Below are 22084 nucleotides of genomic sequence, written 5' to 3'. Positions count from 1 at the left end.
CAGAGGCATCTGCATTGGGGTCATTTTCTTTACCTTGGAGTATACTTAATAATTGAATTTATTGAAGAGCAGTCAGCTTGCAAAAATCAGTCATCTTATTAGAGAAATTTAGAAAAATAGAAAGGAGATTTTTTTTTCCCCCTCAGCAAACTGTCATTTTCATTATAATGAAATAGGGCAACTTCTGTAGTGACATGTCTTTAGTAATGGCCCAGCCTCCTATCTTTTTAAGCATTGCTGTAAGTAGTAGGATTCTGCAGACTATTTTTTCCTGAGCTTGCATGTATGTGGGCTGATTTGTTAATGTTTGGTGGTTCCTGCATGGTGAGTGTAGGGATTTTTTTCACTAAAAAGATGTTTATAAGGATTTTTTTTTTTTTTTTTGTGCAGAGTTAAAATCCGAAAAGAATTAAAAGAAAACAGAAGGGTAGAAAAAAATCCAAATTTGAACTTCTTAACCTTAAGATAATGCCTTTAAAAGGAATTGTTTAGGCTATGCAAAATTAGTTATACATAGGAAAAGAAATGATGGTTCTGGTACAGATTCTATACTGATGGTCCCAAACTTACAATGGTTTCACTCACGATTTTTTGACTTTGCAATGGTGCTAAAGCAATATGCATTCAGTAAAAACTGTACTTCGAATTTTTAATTTTGATCTTTTCCTGGGCCAGCAATATGCAGTAAGATACTCTCATGAAGCCAAGCAGTGGCAGTGAGCCACAGCTCCCAGGCAGGCACATAATCACAAGAGTAAATAACTGATACCCAGCAGTGTACTGTGTTGTCAGCACTTTTTAGATACTGTGTGCCGAGCACATTTAAGGTAGGCTAGGCTAAACTGTGCCATTCAGTAAGTTAGGTGTATTAAATGCACATTCGACTTACAATGTTTTCAACTTATAATGGGTTTATTAGGACATAACACCATTGTAAATCAGGAGCATCTGTATGCAGAATAAGAAATTTCAGGCAATAAGACAAAGCATTCTGATGGTTGAGCCTCACTTTCTGAGCAAACATGACCCTTTGCTGTAGTAGAATGTGAGTTGAAATAATCCATTTTCCCACCCAAAGCAGGAATCTTGATTTCAAATTAAACTCTTAGAAAAATTAGAGCCACTTACAAAAATTTCCATGTATACAAATATTCACTTTATTCTTAAATCTGGTATAATTTAATCCAATGTTTTTCAGGCTTTTAAAGTCTCAGAACCTGTTTTCCAAACCAAAGCTTATACAGAAGCCTAGAAAATAAAATTAATAAAAGAGGAGCTACCTTGGTTGACTCAGGAAGGGCAGTAGGAACCAAATTTTTTCTGAGGCATCTCTGGGAAACTGTACGTGTGCTTTTGAGAAACATTGGTATAGTCGATTTAAATGACAATTTAAGGAATTTGTTCTCCAATTGATTATTTGTGGACTTTTGTTTACTGCATTAATGATAAAACATAATGGTAGAATGTATTGTTAGAAATTTGTTTAAAACATATTGAGTAGCCCTTTTTAGCCACTCACATTTAATACGAGTATTTTCTAGTCCCAGAAAAATCACCGGAAGTAAAGATATGTCTGTCATTAGAAACCAAGGCTAAGATCATCCACACCCTCATTTTCCCAATTACTATATACAGATGTGAAAGTTGGACAGTAAAGAAGACTGATAGGAAAAGAAATTGATTCATTTGAAATATGGATTGGAGGAGAGCTCTAGGGATATCCTAGATTACCAGAAAGACAAACAAAGTGGGCTGTAGAGCAAAGTAACCCTGAAACATCACTGGAAGCAAAAATGGCAAAGCTGTCCTACTTTGGGTTCATTATGAGAAGGCAGGGTTCTTAGGAAAAGGTTGGGGAAAATAGAAGGCATCAGGAAAAGAGGAAGACTGAAATATGAGATGGATAGACTCCATTAAAGAAGCTATAGGGTGAGTCCACAGGAGCTGAGCAGAGCTGTTGAGGACAGGACATTGCGGATGTCACTCATTCATAGCGTCACCAGGAGTCTGAACCAAAACAATGGCACATAACATACACAGTCCAAGTTTCCTCTAAGTTCCAGAATAGGGTCTGGCTGAGCATCGAGTAAGTTCTCAATAAATGTTAGATAAATGAATCATTACAAGCGATAATCCAGTTTCTGCCTGAGCATTTCTAATGATGGAAACTCATTAATTACCTTATAAAATTGTTCTTTTTGACTAGCTTTGATTCGCAGAAATGAGTTAATATGGAAACCAAAAATACTTCTTTTCCTGTTTTACCTATTCGTTCTTAACTTTGGTCTTGGGCTATTCAGCCAAAATTTGGTTCTTCCTTAAGACTGTCAAGTATTTGAAGCGTGCTATTATCTTTCTTTCTTTCTTAACCCCACCCTCTTCCCTTGTCCTGCCCACTGTCGTCCCCTCTCCTCCCCCCCCACACACAATCTTCTCCCTACTAAACAACTTCCGTTCTTTCAGCTGTCATGGTTTCTACCTCTTTCACCATCTTGATCATCTTACTGACACTTTTTTGGTTTATCCAGGTTACTCTTAAAATATGATACTTCAATAAATTGGCAGTTACAAAATAGTCATGGGGGTATAAAGTACAGCATAGGGGAATATAGTCAATAATGTAATAACTATGTATGGTGTCAAGTGGTTACTGGACTTATCGGAGGGATCACTTCCTAAATTATATAAATGTCTAACCACTATGCTGTACACTGAAACAATGTGCCTCAGGGAGCAGTAAGGCACACACAAAGGGGAGGGAGGTATTCCTGACCCTCCCCCAGTACAGTTCAATTAGAACAACCCCATTTATTTTACTTATTTTTCTGCTTATAAAAAATGTTTGAAAACAGGTGTTCGGATTGTGTATATTTCTGAGCCAGTATAATTTATCCTGTGATGATTTATGTGATCTATTGTCCTTTGTGATACTGACTTTCCCCTTCTCCATTTGACAGACAGATGTACTAGTCTTGAGCTGTGATCTGATAACAGATGTTGCCTTACATGAGGTTGTGGACCTGTTCAGAGCTCATGATGCATCACTTGCCATGTTAATGAGAAAAGGCCAAGACGGCTTAGAACCAGTTCCAGGTCAAAAGGGGAAAAAAAAAGCAGGTAAGGAGACTGGAGTTTGATTTATTTGTTTGTTGGTTTTTTATAATTATCATCATTCATGCTTTCTCTTAAGAAACATTTCTTGAAAACCAACTGCACTGCAGGTGCTGTGTTACGGATTGATGACATAAAGTTCGATAACACACAGTCCCTGACTTGAAGAGGTTTATAACTATTGATTAGATTCTGTAGGTCCAGGAGATTTTTGTATGCAGGGCACAGCACTCAGAACTGTTTGCATTGTGTTTAAGGCTCAAATAATCGAATGCATGTATCTAAGAAACAAAAAATTCAATTTAAAATCAAATTTTAAAAAGTATTTAAAGTTTGATTACAAATTTAATTAGATACCTTTAAGCAATTAAAATTACTATTACAAATGTAGTATGGTTGATTCTTTTGAATGGTCCAATCACCCTAAGTAAACAAGATAATCATTTAACCGTGCTTTGTCTTTTTAGGATTACAACATACTTATCTTTACTCTTCCTAAGATTCTAGTAGTAGGTTATTAGTTTTTTAATCTTCAGAGAGAGAGTAATCTTACCAGAGCAAAAAGAAAAGAAATAATACTCTAGTCCAGCCAAGGTTATAGAATTTGGGTTATTGACACAGTGGTTGATTTTGGGTTAAGGCATGTTCCTGATTGCTTTTCCCAGAGTATTTCAAACCTGAGCCATTGATTCTGTAACTGGGCTACTTTTAATAACTGAACTTTTGACCAAAATGCTTTGTAAAAATCACACTTTTTATATAGGTTTTAGTTTTTCCCGGAATGATGTGTTTTTTTCCCTGGAGTTTTCCCCTGGAATGATGAGTTCTTTAGATTTTGCTAATCAAGCATTATGTAACCTATTGTCTTGTCATTATCATATATTGACATAGTCTGTTACAATTATTAGATGCTATGTATGGCTTATTAGTATTATGCTATTAATAGAGTCACCTAGAGCTTTCATGCCTAGGATTTGAGTAATCTAGTCTGTATTTTTAGCACTCTTCTTTAGGGCATTTGGTTAATTGATAATTTTGAATTATAGCAATGAAACTTCTTTTTAGTTGCTTTTATGTTCAATTGAATACTGGTGCAGATTAATTGGATCCTCTTTCTACCTTGTTATGTATAATCCTCATATCAATCAATCCTTTTGTTCTTGGTATAGTTTCTACTTTTGCAAGATCTGGTTTGCTTATTCATAATTCTCGTATTCAGCCTTTTCAACTTACACAGGTACAAACAACTACCGGCGGTGCCAAAAAAAAAGTATACACGTGACTTGTATTCATCTTTTGTTATTGGTATATATTGAGTATTACAATTTTAGTACAGTTTTTTCCTTTCTTAAAATGTGTATACTTTTGTCACCCGCTGTATATATCCAGACTTTATAAACAGATGTATATTTTATAAATATGAATATTTTTGTTTCTGTTTTTCATACTTCTCTACTTGAATCAATTTTAAAAATCAAATACCCTATTATAGTTATTATTCTTTAATTTTAGAACTTTTTAGTATATTTCATGTTAGCTTTTATCTCTTTAAGTATCATTGTAAATGTATAGCTTTTTACAATTTTATTTTAAATTAACTAACTATTATCTATCTACCCATCCATTTAAAAAATTTTGATGCTTAAATTGTCACAACATGGCTAGTGGAAGTTCCTTTAAGCTGACTCTTCTATCCTCTGAAAAAGTATGATGTACACTGGTAACTTGCTGTTTAGCTGGAGAGTGAGCGTGGAGGGCAGGGAAGCAGGAAATGGGAGTGGAGAAGATACAGGGATCAGACTAAAGAGTTTGAACTTTATCCCCAAAACAGTGGGGAGTTGTTGAGGAATTTTAAACAAGAGGCTGTCATAATTAGATTTTAGAAAGATTTTAGATGTTTTAGAAAGATTTTTCATTAACTTGAAATTTTGAACTCCTTATTTTCTCTATTTTGTTATATTTGAAGGCTATAAGTTTCGCCTAAATACCCGAGTTTTGAATTCCTCCCATGGAATGCTATGCATTTCAGTGATAATCACTTTTTAAAACAATTCTAACCCTCTCAGACTGTATATTTGGTCTGCCTCTTGGCTGCTGTTATGTACCAGAACAGCCAGCAGGCCCCTCTTTCCCAGATACTGTTTAATAGTCTGTATCCCCTAGGTCCAAGTTTCCCAAATGGTGTTCTTACCTATAGGAGAATGGCTATGGTAGATGTTTCAGGAGCCATCTTTCTCACCCTTACCACTTCCTTCTCAGCAGGTTTGTAGGAGCTGTACATACTGAGGAAGGCAGGCTCAAATTCATATTTGGATTTTTTAGACTGTTTTTTCCTGCTGCAGGCCTTTACACATGTTTTCTGCCTGAAATGTTTTCCACCCCCTCTCTTCGCACAACACATGCACTCTAAATCCAGCTTAGCCTTCTCAGTTATTTTTCTGAGAGAGGCCTTCCTTGACCCTCTAGCATGAAATTCTATCCCCTTGTTTGCCTACATATGGTACTCCTGGTCTCATATTTACTGTCTCTTCTGTTCAACTGTAAGCTCCGTGAGAGCAGGGATCATATCTGTTTTGTTCATTCTATCCCCAGCATCTGCCCCAATAATGGCCCACAGCGAGCAGTCAGTAGCTATTATTGAATGGTTGGGCGACCTGCCCTCTAAAGGCAGTTCTCTTACTGGCCCCCAGGTAAAAGAAAGTAGATTCAAGCCCTAGCAGTTTAAATCCTAAAGCTGTAAGTCTGAGCTGATTCATGAGTGGGTATTGTAAGAGTCTGAGTTTATAATGATTTTTCAGACTGACACTACATTGTCTGTTAATTTATGTTTAGAAATGTTCTCAAGATTTTTAAATAAATAACTACTGCTGTAGCATGGCTGTTGAGAGCATAGGCTCTAGAGCTCAGGCTGTATAGGTTTCAATGCCCAAAAACTGTATGATATTGGGCAAATTATCTAACCGTCCTGAACTTCATTTTCTTTAGCTATAAAATGCAACTGAATCCTTTCAGGATTTTTTTTTTTTTTTGGAGAAATAATATGTTTGTAAAGCATTCGATCTACTCCTTGAAACATAGTAGTTGCTTAATAAATTGTAATTGCTATTAATATCATCATCGCTTTCATATGCATTTTTAGAAATACTCCTATGGGAAGTAATTTGGTCCTGTAGCCTAAAAAATCACATTTAATAACTTTGGAAGCATTCTAAATTACATATTTAAGGAGAATTTATGTAAAATGGCAATGCTTTAAAGACCACAAAATATCAAACTGTTTTTGTTTGCATAATAGCTTGTGAGTCTAAAGGGAAACTAACAGTGGCAGCATAAATGTCTGGAAGAGCCTCTTTGGAAGGACTACATATAACTTTTTCTGGTGATTCAAACAGGCTGTGCTTTCTAGCCTTTTTTATGTCAAGCACAGAACTAGTTACCAAGGCCTATATAAATGAAAAAAGACAAACACACACGCACCCACATAATATCCTTACCCTAAAAGGTAGACAGACTATTCATTCTGCCCTGCTTTAAATGTAGGGCATTTTGAGAAACTTGAAACCTGATGGGGAAAATTTGATTAGAAACTGATCTTGAGGGAACTTATGAAAGCCTCATATATGTAATTTTTGCATTCACAAAAACCAAACAGTAAAGATAACGCATTATATAAGCAAAATACTATATGTACATACAAGTGTATATATATATATATATATATATATATATATATATCTTAAATTTTCAATAATTTGTAAATATCATTAATTTCCATTTACCATCCCTTGCTTGTTAGAAACTTCAGGATTTCCTTTTTCTCTCAGTTTCAATGAGAACATAGTATATTTATTTTGCTTTATTGCAGATAAAATAAAGGGGCTTTTCTTTTCTGTATATTCTTCTGTGCAAATGTTTAATGCTATTATGATTTTATGACACAAATTATAATATTTACTGTTATCTCTGCAGTTCCACTGTGTCTCTTGGGATATTTGAAATGGAAAAATCCTAGGAAACTTTTATTTAACCCATCCAATTCACTGTAGTAGCATTTCTCAAATTCCTCTCCAGTTCTCAGAGTTATATAGCCTGACCCAGACTAGAATCAGTATAGTATATCAGTGCGCTTCAGAATCACACAGTGAAAGCTGTCAGTTGGCTATCACCTCTCAATCAGCTTATTTCCCTCTGTACTAACAAATGTTGGTAGGCAGTTCTGAGCCCGTATTTCTTTTGCATCAGCTTTTTTATTTTTCTCAAAGCTGTACTGCCAAAAAAAACTTCTACTCCTACTTGGGCTTCTGCTTGATCTATTTTCGCAATTCCCATTCTCCCCCCCCGTCCTGCCTTTTTTGTCTAATTATGTCCAACAAATGTGACTTGAAATCCCTGCATACTAAAAACTGAAATTATTGTGATTGAGGAAACAGTATATAGAAGTAAGTTCAAATATGTTAGACTTCGTAAGTCAGAGTGTGATGAGTACAATAATAGGAGCATGTGCAAAATACAGGGAGCAATTTAACGTCTCAGTTACAAAGAAATATATTTTAAAACATGATACTTGAAAAGAAGGAGGTGAGTAATTTACTTCTGTGCAGACAGGGTAGTGGGTATGAAATCAGACTTACGAATGTATTAAATTCTGATGTAGTCACTGAATTTTAGGACATATTTTATATAAAATCTATGCTAAGCCTTATATGGAAAACAAAGATAATCAAGATTTACTTCCAAGCTAAAATCCAATGAATGGAGCGAGGTAGTTTTGTTATTTACCAAGTTTTTATATCCATTTATGACCTGATAGCATTTTGTGGATTGTTCAAGATCACATCAGTGGTTAAGTGGTAGAATCAGAACTTGAATCCATGCCTTCTGTCTCCATAGCCTGGGCTTCTTTATGAATTTCATTTTATTTTTATCAAGGTTTCATATGTCCAAAATTTACAGAGTTATAATTATCCAAGTGTCTTTTACAAGGCTGAAATCAAGATGTCATCCAGGGCTGAGGTCTCATCTGAAGGCTCAACTAGGAAAGGATTTCTTCTAAACTCACTTGTTTGTTGGCAGAATTTCAGTTCCCAAAGGACTATTGGACTGAGAACCTCAGTTTCTACCTGGCTGTTAGCCAGAAGCTGCCCTCATTTTTTCTTTTTTTTTTCTTTTTTGTTTTGTCACTTAGGCCTCTCAAACATAGCAACTTGCTTCATCAAAGCCAGCAAGGGAGAGAACCTTATAGCAAGACAGAAGTTACAAACTTATGTAACCTAATCACAAAAGTAGCATTTCATCACTTTTGCCACATTCTGCATGTCTTTAGGCCATCCCATACTCCAAGAGAGAGGATACAGAACAGTGTGAATACCAAGAGGCAATTATTCTTAGAGCCTGCCTACCAAAGCTGGACTCTCTAATATGTATGGGACCTCAGCTGTGACAGCTAAGTTTCTCTTTCCATCCAGTCCCTTATCCTATGGGAAGCTGGCCCAGACTGGTTCACATGCAGCAGCAGCAGCAGGTTCTGAGAGTAAGAGAAGCTACAAGGTCTCCTGAAGCCTAAACTCAGAACTTGCACTGTGTTACTTCTTCTGTTCTGTGTTAGTCAAAGCTGGTCTCTAGACCAGCCTGTATATAAAGGATGGTGAACTAAAGCTAACCTTTTTTTTTCCTGTGAGTACTTTTTTCTTAAAAAAAATTTATATGGTGAAATACACATAACATAAAATTTACCATCTTTTTTAAGTATACAATTCAGTGGTATTAAAAGCATTTATAATGTTGTGTAACCATCACCACTGTCCATCTCCGTAACTCTTTTTATCTTGTAAAACTGACACTCTCTATAGCCATTAAACAATAACTTTCCATCCACCCTCCCCCAGCCACTGGCAACCAGCATTCTACTTTCTGTCTCTGTGATTTTGATTACTTTAAGTACCATGTATAAGTGAAATCATACAGCATTTGTCTTTTTGTGACTGGCTCATTTTACTTAGTATAATGCCCTCAAATTCCATCCATGTTGTAGCATATTGCAGAATTTCCTTCCTTTTTAAGGCTGAATAATATTCTCTTGTATGTATGTACCACATTTTACTTATCCATCAATCCATCAATGGGCACTTGGGTTGCTTCCACATATTAGCTATTGTGAATAATGCTGCTATGAACATGGGTGTACAAATATCTCTTAAAGACCCTTCTTTCAATTCTTTTGGGTGCGTACCCAAAAGTGGAATTGCTGAATCATATGGTAATTCTATTTTTAATTTTTTGAGGAACTGCCATACTGTTTTCCTTAGTGGCTATACCATTTTACATTCTAGAACTTACTTGAAGGGGTAGAGCTGCAACAAATGTGTAAGCCTTTTAAATCTACTATATACACTATTAGTTTTGATTTGCTAATATTTTGTTTAAAATCTTTGTATTTATATAATGAGTAAATATGCCTGTAATTTTCCTTTCTCATAATATCTTTATCTAGTTTTAGCATCAGGGTCATGAGTTGGAATTCCCCACTCCAAACATAATGCCTGTCACAGGTATTGCACAAATGGAATTTTTTTTGAGTGAATCAATGGTTAAGTAAAGAGACAGAAGGGCCAAAGAAGTTAAAAAAAAAAAAAAAAAAACTAGAAAAAAATGTGAATAGCTTCATATGACAGACTTTTTTTAAATGGAACTTCATAGTTTTAATGCTTTCTTAATGTTATTTGGGTGGTCTTCTTCTTAGGATGAACATCTAATGTTACCTGCTCTGCTCCCAAAGTGAAATTCACTTTGTTAAAGCAGACTAGAAACCTTTCCAAGTTCCTAAAATTTGTATCATATTCTGAGGTCCCCGTTCGTTACTATGGTAGCTACAAAGAAGCACGTACAAGGAGGGGGGCCTAAGAGTGAGGAGAATGTGACTGAAGTGCACCATCAGTGAAACATTGACTTGTTGGAAATTATTGCTCCAACATTTAGTAATTCAAGGTTTTTGTGGGTCTAAGGACTTGGATAGGATAAGCACTGCAAATTATATCCAAAAATAACATCTCTGTGTTTCTTTTTAAAATATTGGCTCATAATCAGACCTTTGCAGACTATGTTGTATTCTCAAGTTTCCACATAATGGATGAATGAATGAATTGATACACGTCAAAGCTATTGTGTGGCATTTGAAATTCTCTTCAATTTTTTGCTTTGATTTAAATTCTTTATAAAACTTTATAAAAATTCTTTATAAAACTTACTTACCTTCAAATTGGCATTATTTACCCTTCCTTCTTTAGACTTCACTAATCTTAGATATTGAAAAAATATATATATAACTTTTTATGATAGTTTCTCCCTATTCAGATTCAGACACTACATATGATAAGATGACCAGAAACCATCCGAAGGAATGAATGCCTTAAGCACCTGAGCCAAACATATTATACACTTGAGTAATACATTTGGTTCTAGGTGTATAGGCAGCTGCAGCCAACATGGAAGCATATTCAATTATATAGTAGCCATTGCCTGTCACAGGCAGCCAAATTCATTTTTAGCAATAACATTTTTCCTCAAGTTCAACTTTCAATTTCTCTTTTTTAAAGAGGTATTAGATTAATTAAATCATTGCTTTATTTGATTGTTGTGAGGATCAAACGAGAGCTTTATTAACTTATTTAGTCTTTATAACAAGCCTGTGAGATATAGGCACTATTATTATCCCTATTTACAGATGCAACCGAGGAACAGAGAGGTTTAGTATCTTGCTCAAAGACGAACAACTAGTAAGTGGTATTCATACACAGGTGGTCTGGCTTCAGAGTCTCACTCTTAATCATCCTGGAATGTTGCCTCTCTGCGAAAATGCTTTTGTAAGCTATAGATAGATACTGTACAGATCTGAGAAGATTTTATTAAGTATCCAACACGACTAGATTTTACAGGAGATATATAGGAATCATAAGCCTACCTTTGAAGAGCTTATAATCTGGTTGGGGGGAAGAAATACAACACAGAAAAGAGCAATAGTAGGGTAGCTTGTAAAATCACTGTCCCTCAGAGAACTCTGTGCATTTAGTAAATATGTACCTTATTTTCTTTGAATGCTCCCATACACAGCATGAACTCTCGTGCATAGTAGACATATATGTAATGTTGGTTGAATGTGGATGTGCTTAAATAATATTATTCCCATTTTCACAGTGAGTAGACCTAAGTTAAGAATTTCTTGTACTTTCTTTCTGTGCCATGAAGTAGTCTTGTGGCTCATCCATTTAGTTGATTAAGCAGTATCTTGACTGCCCCTCTTTATTTAACTTTTTATTTATTTTTTACAAATAAAAATCATTAATCATCCTGGAATGTTGCCTCTTTAAGATGTAATTTAAGATGTACAAGGTGATATTTTGATATATGTAGACATTGTAAAGTGATCACAACAATCAAACTAATGAACATATCCATCACATCCTTAACTTTTATTTTTGAAGTAATTTCACATTTACAGAATGGTTACAAGAATAGTATAAAGAACTTATATATCCTTTACCCACATTCCCCAATGTTAACATTTGCTCTATCATTCTCTTTCTCTCTTACAATATATATTCATTATATATCATATGTATCACAATATATTAGAAATATAATTATCATCTTTCTGAGCTATTTGAGAATAAGTTACAGGCATCATTCCTTTTCCCTTTAAATACATCAATGTGTATCCTTCTCCCCATCCCCCACCCCCACCATGAAAGGACAGTCTCTTAAAACAGGAAATTATATTGACACGATACTTGAATCTATAGACCTTATTCAAACTTGATCAGTTACCCTAATAATATCCTTTAGGGGAGCAATTTCAAAATAATTTTTGACTGCCTGTGTTTTAAACACTGTGGTGAGTATGTGCTACATAACACAATGCTGTATTTGGTTCCAAGAGAAATGTGAGTAGGTGCCCTGTCCCCTGACTCAGTCATATAGGCAGGGCCAATGTCTTTGTTTGATTTTCCTTCTTTTGTATGATTCAGTGGAGCAGCGTGACTTCATTGGAGTGGACAGCACAGGAAAGAGGCTGCTCTTCATGGCTAATGAAGCAGACTTGTATGACGAGCTGGTCATTAAGGGATCCATCCTGCAGAAGTAAGCCCTGGGGTTTTTCTTTTTGGCAATTCTTCTTGTCTTAAAACAAAATAAAACCACCCAGTGGATGGGAAAAAGGGAATGAAAACTAGATTATACTGTGTGAAATTGACAAAAGCATGTGAATGTTTTCCCATGAGGTAGGATGAAGGCTTTTCTTCACCACACAAGCTTAGCTTTTTCCCTGTGTCTTTTCTTGCCAAGGTAGTCAAATCCTGCATAGGAGTGGGGCAAAGCAGCCGGGGGAGAACAGAGAACAAGACTGTCTTTCTGACAATGTTACAGAACTTATTCGCTTTTAAAATTGTGGTAAACACACAACGTAAAATTTACCATCTTAACCATTTTTAAGTGTACAGTTCGGTAGTGCTAAATATATTCCTGTTGTTGTGAAACAGATCTCCAGAACTTTTTCATCTTACAAATCTGAAGTTCTATATCCATTAAACAACTCTCCCTCTTCTCTTCTTGCCAGTCCCTGATAACTACTATTTGACTTTATGTTTCTATGAATTTGACTGCTTTAGATACCTCATGTAAGTGAAATCATACAGTATTTGTCTTTTTGCGACTGGCTTATTTTGCATAGTATAATGTCCTCACGGTTCATCCATGTTGTAGCATGTGTCTTCCTTTTTAAGGCTGCATAATATTCCATTGTGTGTACATACCACATTTTCTTTATCCATTTATTTCATTCATCTGTTGATGGACATTTGAGGTCCTTCTACATCTTGTTATTATTAATAATGCTGCAGTAAACATGGTATGCAAATATCCCTTTGAGGTCCTGTTTTGAATTCTTCTGGATAGATACCCAGAAGTGGGATTGCTGGATCATAGTTCTATTTGTAATTTTTTGAGGAACCTCCATACTGTTTTCCATAGTGGTTGTACCATTTTGCATTCCCACCAATAGGTGCACAAGGGTTCCAATTTCTCCACGTCTTCACCAACACTTGTTATTTTCTATTTTTTTGATAGCAGCCATCTTAGTGGCTACACATAGGCAACCCAGTCACATTTTCTTCAGTCGGCATTTATTGAGCACTTGCCCAGCATCAGAAGCCACCAAACACAGTTTTACTGGTTGATGCAAATAGATAGAAATGCTTAATAAATGTTTGAAGCCTGGATGAAATGAATGTGAGAGGAGTAAATTGGGAAAGAAAAATGACTTTTTGTTTTTGCTATCCAGTACAACAGAGGTAGGAGACATATTTCAGAGTATATATTTTAATGAAAATGATGTTAAGGACCAGCCCGGTGGCTCAGGTAGTGGGAGCGCCGTGCTCCTAACACCGAGGTTGCCAATTCAATTACCACATGGGCCAGTGAGCTGCACCCTCTACAACTAAGATTGTGAACAACAGCTTTCCCTGGAGCTGGGCTGCTGTGAGCAGCTGGAGGTTGGCGTGATGTGTGCTGCAGTGGGCTGCTGTGTGCGGCCATGAGCGGCCGGTGGCCAGCGTGAGTGGCCGGTGGCCAGCGTGAGTGGCCGGCAGCCGGTGAGAGCTGCTGTGAGCAGCTGACCGACAACTGGCGACCGACTGCCTCAGCCGGGAAGCGCAAGGCTCATAATACCAGCATGGGCCAGGGAGCTGTGTCCTACACAACTAGACTGAGAAACAGCGGCTTGAACCGGAGCTCGGAGGGAAGAGGAAAAAAGGAGGGGGGGGAAAGAATGTTATTAGAAAGATAGATATAAATACTAAGTGGATCCTCTAAAAGAATTGAAAGTGGGTGCTTCTGGATAACAGAAAATGAGGAAGGGAGGGAATGTATAATTCCTTTATACATGAAATTTTTCATTGTAAGCCTTGAGAAGCTATTTACGAGTGCATATATATAACTTCAATTTTAATTTTTAAAATTAAACAAGATATAATAAAATAAAATTTCCTGAATCAAGTAAAAATCTGGAAATTTTAAGAGTATAGTGTATTCTAAGAAAATTTGGTCAGATGTATCCTAGTAAACTTATTAAACTTTATGGATAAAGAAAGAATTATTCAAGCACCCAGAGGCAAAAAGCTAATCACTTACATGAGAGGAAAAATTAAGCTTACCTCCAAGGTCTTCACAATATTCAATACCAGAGGAACAATATCGCAGAGTTCTCAGAGAAAGAAAGTGGAACTCAAGAATAGTATAAATAATGAAGATATCATTCAGATATAAAAACAACAGGAAGACATTCGCAAACATGACAAGACTCAAAAATATGGCATCTATGAACCCTTCTGGGGGGGAAAAAAATCTTGACAGTGAAGGTAGAACTGAATAAAAATAAAGAATTCAGTGATAGAGAGGCCAAGGTAGTCATAAAACAAATGTGATATTTCTTAAGAAAAAACCAGCTAAAACATTTATGCTGTGATAGTAACAATTAATTCTGGACTCCCTGCTGGGTTGGTCATGGATGATTATGATGTTTTTCCTTGTACTTTTCTGTCTTTTAAAATTTCCCCCAATTTAAAAAATTTTAAAAACAAGAAAAACCCCACATGTACTATTTAAGAAGCCTAAAGACCTAAAGAGAGCAGGATTCAAGGTGGTATTATTTCTAAGGACACAGTCTAGTGGATGAAGACATTTCTGCATTTGACTTTGGTGTTGCTTTTGGGAAGCGGCCTTTCCTGGTTTAGTAGTCATGGCATAGAATGCCGGCTGGTATGAGTCTTTGCTCTTGCTGGCTGAAGGAAGCCAGGTTACTCAGAACACTTTCTGCAATGGACATAGCTAATGGCTTTCTTTGGATTATTCATTTCTTCCTTACCCAATGGCAAAAACAAACCTAACTGAACTCTGAACCTTTCTATTCTGTTTAATTCTGTGGTAGTTTTAAAGATATATTAATAAATTCTTTGATAAATCTCTCCTGAAGCAGTGGAATGTCATTCCACTCGCCTTGACTATGAGCTGGACCTAGTGACTTCCTTCTAGTGAATAGACTATGTCAGAAGTGATGGAATGTCACTTCCAAAATTAGGTTATAAAAAGACTGTAGCCTCTGTCTTTGGTGCCCACTTGTGCTCTCTCATCCTTTCTTGAATCACTTACTCTGTGGAAGTCAGCTGCCATGTCATGCGGATTTTCAAGCAGGCTATGGAGATGCCCATGTGGTGAGGAACGAAGGCCCACCAACAATCATGTGAGTGAGTTTAGCAGATATTTTGAGACCTGGCAACAGCCATGTTGAAAGCAGATCTTCCTCCAGTCAACCCTGAGGTAACTGGACTGCAGCCCCTGGCCACCCTCAGGACTACAACCTCATGAGAGAATCTGAGTCTGAACCACCAAACTAAACCACTCACTGCTTCCAGAAACTGAGAGATAAGTGTTTGTTATTTTAAGCCTCTGAGTTTGAGGTAATTTTTTATACAACTATGGATGACCAGTAAAATTCTTTAGATTCAAAAGGCTTTGAATCAAGAGTTTCTTAGAAACAATGAAGTTGAAAGACATCTTGGGGGGAAAATATGGTCACATAGCACAGTTCCTTTCCTTTCAACCTCAGTTTGCTCCCCACATATCCTAGAAGTAGGGCAAGTCATGTGGCTATATGTGGGATACATCCTGCCTTAGCTGGATGCCTTTGCCGAGATCCTGGACAACCAGCAACTCAATCCCAAATATTAAGACATTGGTGAGACAGAGAGAGAGAGAGAGAGAGAGAGAGAAAGAGAGAGAGAGAGAGAGAATATGAGAATCCTGGATTAGAATGAATTCCTGAGAAAAGGAACTACTGGGGCAGCCAGATGGCTCAGTTGGTTAGAGCGCCAGCTCTCAACAACAAGGTTGACGGTTCAATTCCCACATGGGATGGTGGGCTGTGCCCCCTGCAACTAAGATTGAAAACAATGACTGAACTTGGAGCTGAGCTGTGCCCTCCACAACTAGATTGAAGGACAATGACTTGGAGCTGATGGGCCCTGGAGAAACACACTGTTCCCCAATAAAATTTTTAAAAACAAACAAACAAACAAAAAAAAAAAACAAGAACTACCTATTGACCCATCTTGACCCATGGTGTTCATTGCTATAGTGCTGTATGATAGACATAGAGATACACTGCCTAGGTCCCCCTTCAAGGAAGGACTTGCTACAGCTATAGGGAGTGTAGTCAGCCAACTTCGGGATGACCTCATCTGTAAAGAGCCACATTGCCTGAGGCCATGCTATTGCTGGGGCAGCCTGCATCCCGTCTCTGAATGAGGGAGGGGTATAAGGCCTGGCCTCTCTGACAGTCTGTACTTGCTCCCGACTCCCTGCTATGTTGGTCAAGGCTTTGTAGAACCTGCATCTCAATGCAGTTTTTCCTCTGCCCATTCTTGCTTCCTCCCCTTCTTTTCACAGATGTTGTTCCCTAATAAACATCTTACACCCCAAATTCTGTCTCAGTATCATTTCTGGACAATCCAACCTTCAACACATAGTAACATGGTTTTTCTGTGTTTTCTCGAATTCCGAGGGATCATTCTTTCAATTATAGAATTAAACTGCCTGGATGATTAGACTGTTTCCTTTCTCTGACAGCAAACCTGTTGCATTGGCCTCTGCGTGTATAAAAACTGTGATGAATGTTATCTAATAACATTTGTTGCCTCTTGCAACTGGTGACTGAGCATGTATCAAAAAATGTATATCCAATCAATCTTTCCAGCCTCACCATACTATAGCATTGATTTCTTGCCTGCTCTTCTCAAGACCAATAGTTCTCAACCCTGGGGAGCATTTTTTTAAAATGCTAATGCATGAACCCGAGCCCTAGAGATTCTTATTTAATTCTGGCATAGGACAGACATTTTTAAAAAGCTCCTTGAGTGTTTCTAATGTACCAAGGTTGAAAAACACTGTACTACATACTCCTGTTCAACTTAGCAGAATTTGTGGCCCATTAGTACTATTCTATAAATATTTGATAAAGGGATAGTCATTTGGTCTCTCAGAGTCTAAAGGAATTTTCCAGTTCCCCAGGAGTAAATGGAAGCAGTAATAAAAGTGGATCCAGCACCTGAAACTGCTGCTTGAGCTCTGATTCTCACTCTCCAGCGGCTGGAGTCCATGTCCATAGGGGAAGAGAGGGCTCCAGCTAGTGTAGGCAACATCTAACACCATAGACATATTTGCAGGACCAAATAAACCTGAGAGTACTCAAACGGCAGCCCACTAGATTTGTGGTGTTGCAGTTAAGCCTAATAACACGATTGAGCATTCAGGGCTGCGTGATTCTGGAGAATTAAACAACATATCGTTAAAAAGTACTTAGCTATTTGTCTTCCTCTTATAAGGACCTTTGTAATTGCATTGGCCCCACTGGGGTAATCTAGGATAATCTACCCTTCTCAAAATCCTTAACTTAATCACATCATCACATCTGCAAAGTCCCTTTTACTATACAAGGTAACGTAGTCACAGTTCCAGGGATTAGGATGTGACATCTTTGAAGGGCCATTATCCTGACACCACTGTCCTCTTAGTTTTTTTTTTAACATGGTTTTCAATAGCTATATAATTATCGTATGAATATATACCCTCACTTATTTAACTTATCTAATATTGTTGGGAATTTAGATTGTTTCTAATTACCTGACACTTGATTTTTTTTTTAAGTTGGGTTTACTGAGACATCATTTACATATAGTAAAATTTATTCTTTGTAGTATACAGTTAATTCTTACCTACTTGTATGGCAGCCCTCCCATCCATGTTGTGCTGTAGGTGAGCTAGTGTTGACGTCTTGTCTCTCCTTAGAGGCTGCTGTCTTTTCTTAGAGTTCTGGCTATTTGGTTGCTCTGTGGTGAGTTCAAGAAAAGTTATGATTTTGTAGATTCAGTTTTTTTCTTGTTGGAATGAGAGCAACTCTCTTTTTAGCTTTATATATCTAGATAGAAAACAGAAATCCTAGCATTTGATTTTCCCCTGTTTGTTTATTTGTTTGTTTGTTTACTTGAATAAATTTAGCACATAACATTATCTAAGTTTAGGGTGAGATTTTCTTTTTTTATACAATAGCTTAATTGAGGTATAATTCATATAAAATACAATTTACTCATTCAAAGTGTACAATTCAATGGGTTTTTCAAAAATATATTCACAGGATTGTGTAACCATCACCACAGTCATTTTTTAAAGTATTTTTACTACCTCAAAAAGAAACTTGATACCCACTAAATCACTCCCTCTTTCTCCCTGTCCTCCCCTCCCACCTTAGACAACCAGAAGTCTACTTTATGTCTATATATATTTGTCTATTCTGGACATTTTATATAAATGTAATTATATAATATATGGGTTCTGTGACTGGCTTCTTTCACTTAGCATGTTTTGAAGGTTCATCTATGTTGTTCTATGTTATGTCAGTGCTCTGTTCCTTTTTATTGTTCAATAGTATTCCATTGTATGGCTATATTACATTTAAGTTGTCCATTATTTATCAGTTGTTGGCACTTGATTTCAAATTGTCTTCTTTTCACCAATGAATCATTTAGGATTTCATTATCCAGAATTTTGAAAGATCCCCCAAAGAGCATAAAGCATACTTATTTTTTTAGACAACTTCTATGCATATTAGAGAGACATCACCAACACTATAAAAGATAAAAGTAGACTCCCATCATTTACTTACTGGATTTAATTAGAAAAACATACATAACTATTTCAGGCTGTTAGGCTTTTTAAAAATTGTAGCTCTCACAGTAAGTGAGAAAATTTGTTTGTTACCAAATTTGGGCAGATAGTTGATTTGGGAGGTGGAGATTATGTCAGTTAAATAATTTAATTTCACATTGTCTTTTAGTGTTGTTGCTTGAGTTTGGGGTTGCAAGCAAGCTCTAAGTTCTCAAGAGAGGTCTTTATAAACTCCAATCATATTTGTCTTCCTGATAACTCTGGAAAAGTTATTGAGTTCTTGATATGTCTGATGTCAGAGGACTGGGCTCAACTGCCGTTACATATCAAAAGAACATTCCCTATATTCTTTGGTTTGCAGTCTTAGTGCTGTCATAATAAAGCTCTTTCCTAAGTATGAAGTCAAGCATCAGGGATGCTAGAGTTCTCTCCTTTTGTTTAGGTGGCCATGGCCATCAGAGAGAGCCTGCTTTTCCTAGGACATCAGGAAAGGATGATGATGATTGGTGATGATGATGGTGATGATGATAACAGCTATTGTTTTTCAAATTTTGTGTCAGGCATTGTGTTAAAGGTTTTATATAATCCTTAACAATAATCCTATGAAATAGATACTATTATATATTCCATTTTACAAATGAGGAAAGTGAATGAAGATTTAGTTAGAAATAAGAAATCTCAGTAAATATTTGTTGAATGAATGAGTGGGAAATCACCTAGGGACCCGCCGTGATTAAGAGTCTGAAAAAAAAAATATATACGGGGTGGCCTGTTAGCTCAGTTGGTTAGAGCGTGGTGCTGATAGCACCAAGGTTGCCAGTTCGATCCCCACATGGGCCACTGTGAGCTGTGCCCTCCTTAAAAAAACGAGTCTGTAATCTAGGGCTTTGGCACTTTGCAGTGAATATTGGGGTATAGAACAAGGATCACCAAACTTTTTCTATAATGGATAAATAGTAAATATTTTAGACTGTACAGACCATATGATCCTTGTTGCATTTATTCAACTCTGCTGTTATAAAACAAAAGTATCCATAGATATGTATCAAATGAGTATGACTATGTTCCAGTAAAACTTTATCTACAAAAACAGGCAGCAAGGCCATCCAACTGGCAGGCTGTAGTTTGCCAGCCAACTGGAATTCTTTTTTTCTTTTTTCTTTTTTCTCGGTAAAGAGTAGTTATGATAGGACCTTGTTAACACAGCTTGTTTCTTACAGCAGTCAGGCTCTAGTTGACTAGATCTGGAATTCTTTCTATGAAGAAAAAAGTAAGGGGTTTGTTACGAATTTTTTTCTTAATCTATCAAATCAAATTTTAGGAAATGAAGGGAATTTCTTTGTGTTTTAGAAGACTCACCATACGACGGAATTAAATAATATCTCCTAATGTATTGAAAATATGATCTTGTTTGTACTGTGTTTCCCCGAAAGTAAGGCCTAGCCAGATGGACAATCAGCTCTACTGTGTCTTTTGGAACAAAAATTAATATAATACCCGGTCTTATTTTACTATAATATAAGACCAGGTATAATATAATATAATACCAGGTCTTATATTAATTTTTGCTCCAAAAGACGCATTAGAGATGATTGTCTGGCTAGGTCTTATTTTCGGGGAAACATAATAGCTATTTTAGAATCATAGACTGCCACAGCTAGAGGGTCATTTAGTCCAGTCCCCTATATTTCAGATAATGAGACTGAAAGTCAGAGTAAAAAGGGTTTGTTACATATTAATTTATCTAATTAGGGACAGAGTTAGGTCTTTTCCATTAATTCATGCTTTCTACTTTTCAGGGGAGACATTGTTCAACTAGCAAATGTTTATCAAGTTTCCTCCTTTGGTCAAACCACTGTTTTAGTATTTAAGGGGATCATTGAGGCAGGAGAATATCTCAAAGAGTTTATTAGCCTTGGTGGAAGATAACATTATGCATATAAAAAATTAACAAACAATATCAGATACTGAACAGTTATGGCTAACAGTGTTCTAAGAATTCAGAGGAGTTATCAATCCTTAGGGGCTGAGGTGGTCAGGAGTAGGGTTTCCAGGTGGGAATTCCCGCCCGTTCTCAGGAATTTTTTTCACTTTCCCGTTCTGGAATCCCGAGATATAAGCTGTTTTCTGTTCTCCACGATGAATCGTTTCCACAAAGTGACGGCTGATACTACCAACCACCTGGGTTCAAGGAGCTGATTTTCTTGATTTCCTGACCAACTTTTCTCGGGATTCGGGAACGGAAAAGCAAAAAAAAATTCCCAAGAACGGCCAGGAATTCCCACCCGGAAACCCTGACGATAAATAGGAAAAATGTCTTAGAGATACATTGTGACATTGTGAGTAGTACATTTATTTCCCATTGTGGGTATTACTCGGTTCAAGGAGCTGGTTTTCCCGATTACCCGACCAACTTTTCTTGGGATTCGGGAACAGGAAAGCGAAAAAAATTCCTGAGAATGGGTGGGAATTCCCACCTGGAAACCCTAGTCAGGAGAACATAATAGGATAATTTGGACTTGAAGGATGGATTGGGATTCGTTATGGAAAGGGACATGGGGACCTGAAACTGTGTGGGGAGAATGCTATGAACAAAGGTGTGGAAACAGAGTGTGCAAGACTTGTTTAGGAACAGTTTGGCCCAAATGGAAGGCCTCTGCACTAGGAGACAAGGTTGGAAAATTAAGTTAGTACAAAAATAGAGGACCTTGAATACTTGGGAATTGTTAGACTTTTTTTTTTTTTTTTTTTTTTGAAATACAGCAAATATTTATTACATTTTATGAGTTTATGGTTTAGGTGAACATGTTCTATTAGAACTGGGATCTTGAAAGGTATAGTTTAGGCCTCTTTTTTTTTTCTTTTTAACCAGAGATTTATTTTTTTTTTTGATTTTTTTTTTTTTTTTAATTTATTGGGGTGACAATTGTTAGTAAAATTACATAGATTTCAGGTGTACAATTCTGTATTACATCATCTATAAATCCCATTGTGTGTTCACCACCCAGAGTCACCTTGAGCTGAACTGCTGTTGAGCTCCCGAATGGCTCAGTTGGTTGGAGCGCAGGCTCTCAACCACAAGGTTGCCAGTTCGATTCCTCAAATCCCGCAAGGGATGGTGGACTCTGCCCCCTGCAACTAAGATTGAACACGGCACCTTGAGCTGAACTGCTGTTGAGCTCCCGAATGGCTCAGTTGGTTGGAGCGC

The 22084-nt window shown here is 36.8% G+C and overlaps 1 protein-coding gene across 2 annotated transcripts in view; it reads left to right on the top strand.

Moving 5' to 3' along the window:
• Positions 1–22084, top strand: part of EIF2B3 (eukaryotic translation initiation factor 2B subunit gamma) — a 112107-nt gene that overhangs the window by 38092 nt on the left and 51931 nt on the right. For both annotated transcript variants that reach the window (XM_019716551.3, XM_019716550.3), the window contains exons 4-5: positions 2958–3117; positions 12132–12243. In XM_019716551.3, the coding sequence (XP_019572110.1) occupies positions 2958–3117; positions 12132–12243 (272 nt within the window). The remainder of the gene's footprint in view (positions 1–2957; positions 3118–12131; positions 12244–22084) is intronic.

Source organism: Rhinolophus sinicus, chromosome 14, assembly GCF_057876585.1.
Source record: "Rhinolophus sinicus isolate RSI-liver-muscle chromosome 14, RSI-T2T, whole genome shotgun sequence".
NCBI classification, from domain to species: domain Eukaryota; kingdom Metazoa; phylum Chordata; class Mammalia; order Chiroptera; family Rhinolophidae; genus Rhinolophus; species Rhinolophus sinicus.
The sequence above is the reverse complement of the archived record's forward strand: the minus strand, read 5'-3'. Positions and strand labels throughout refer to the sequence as shown.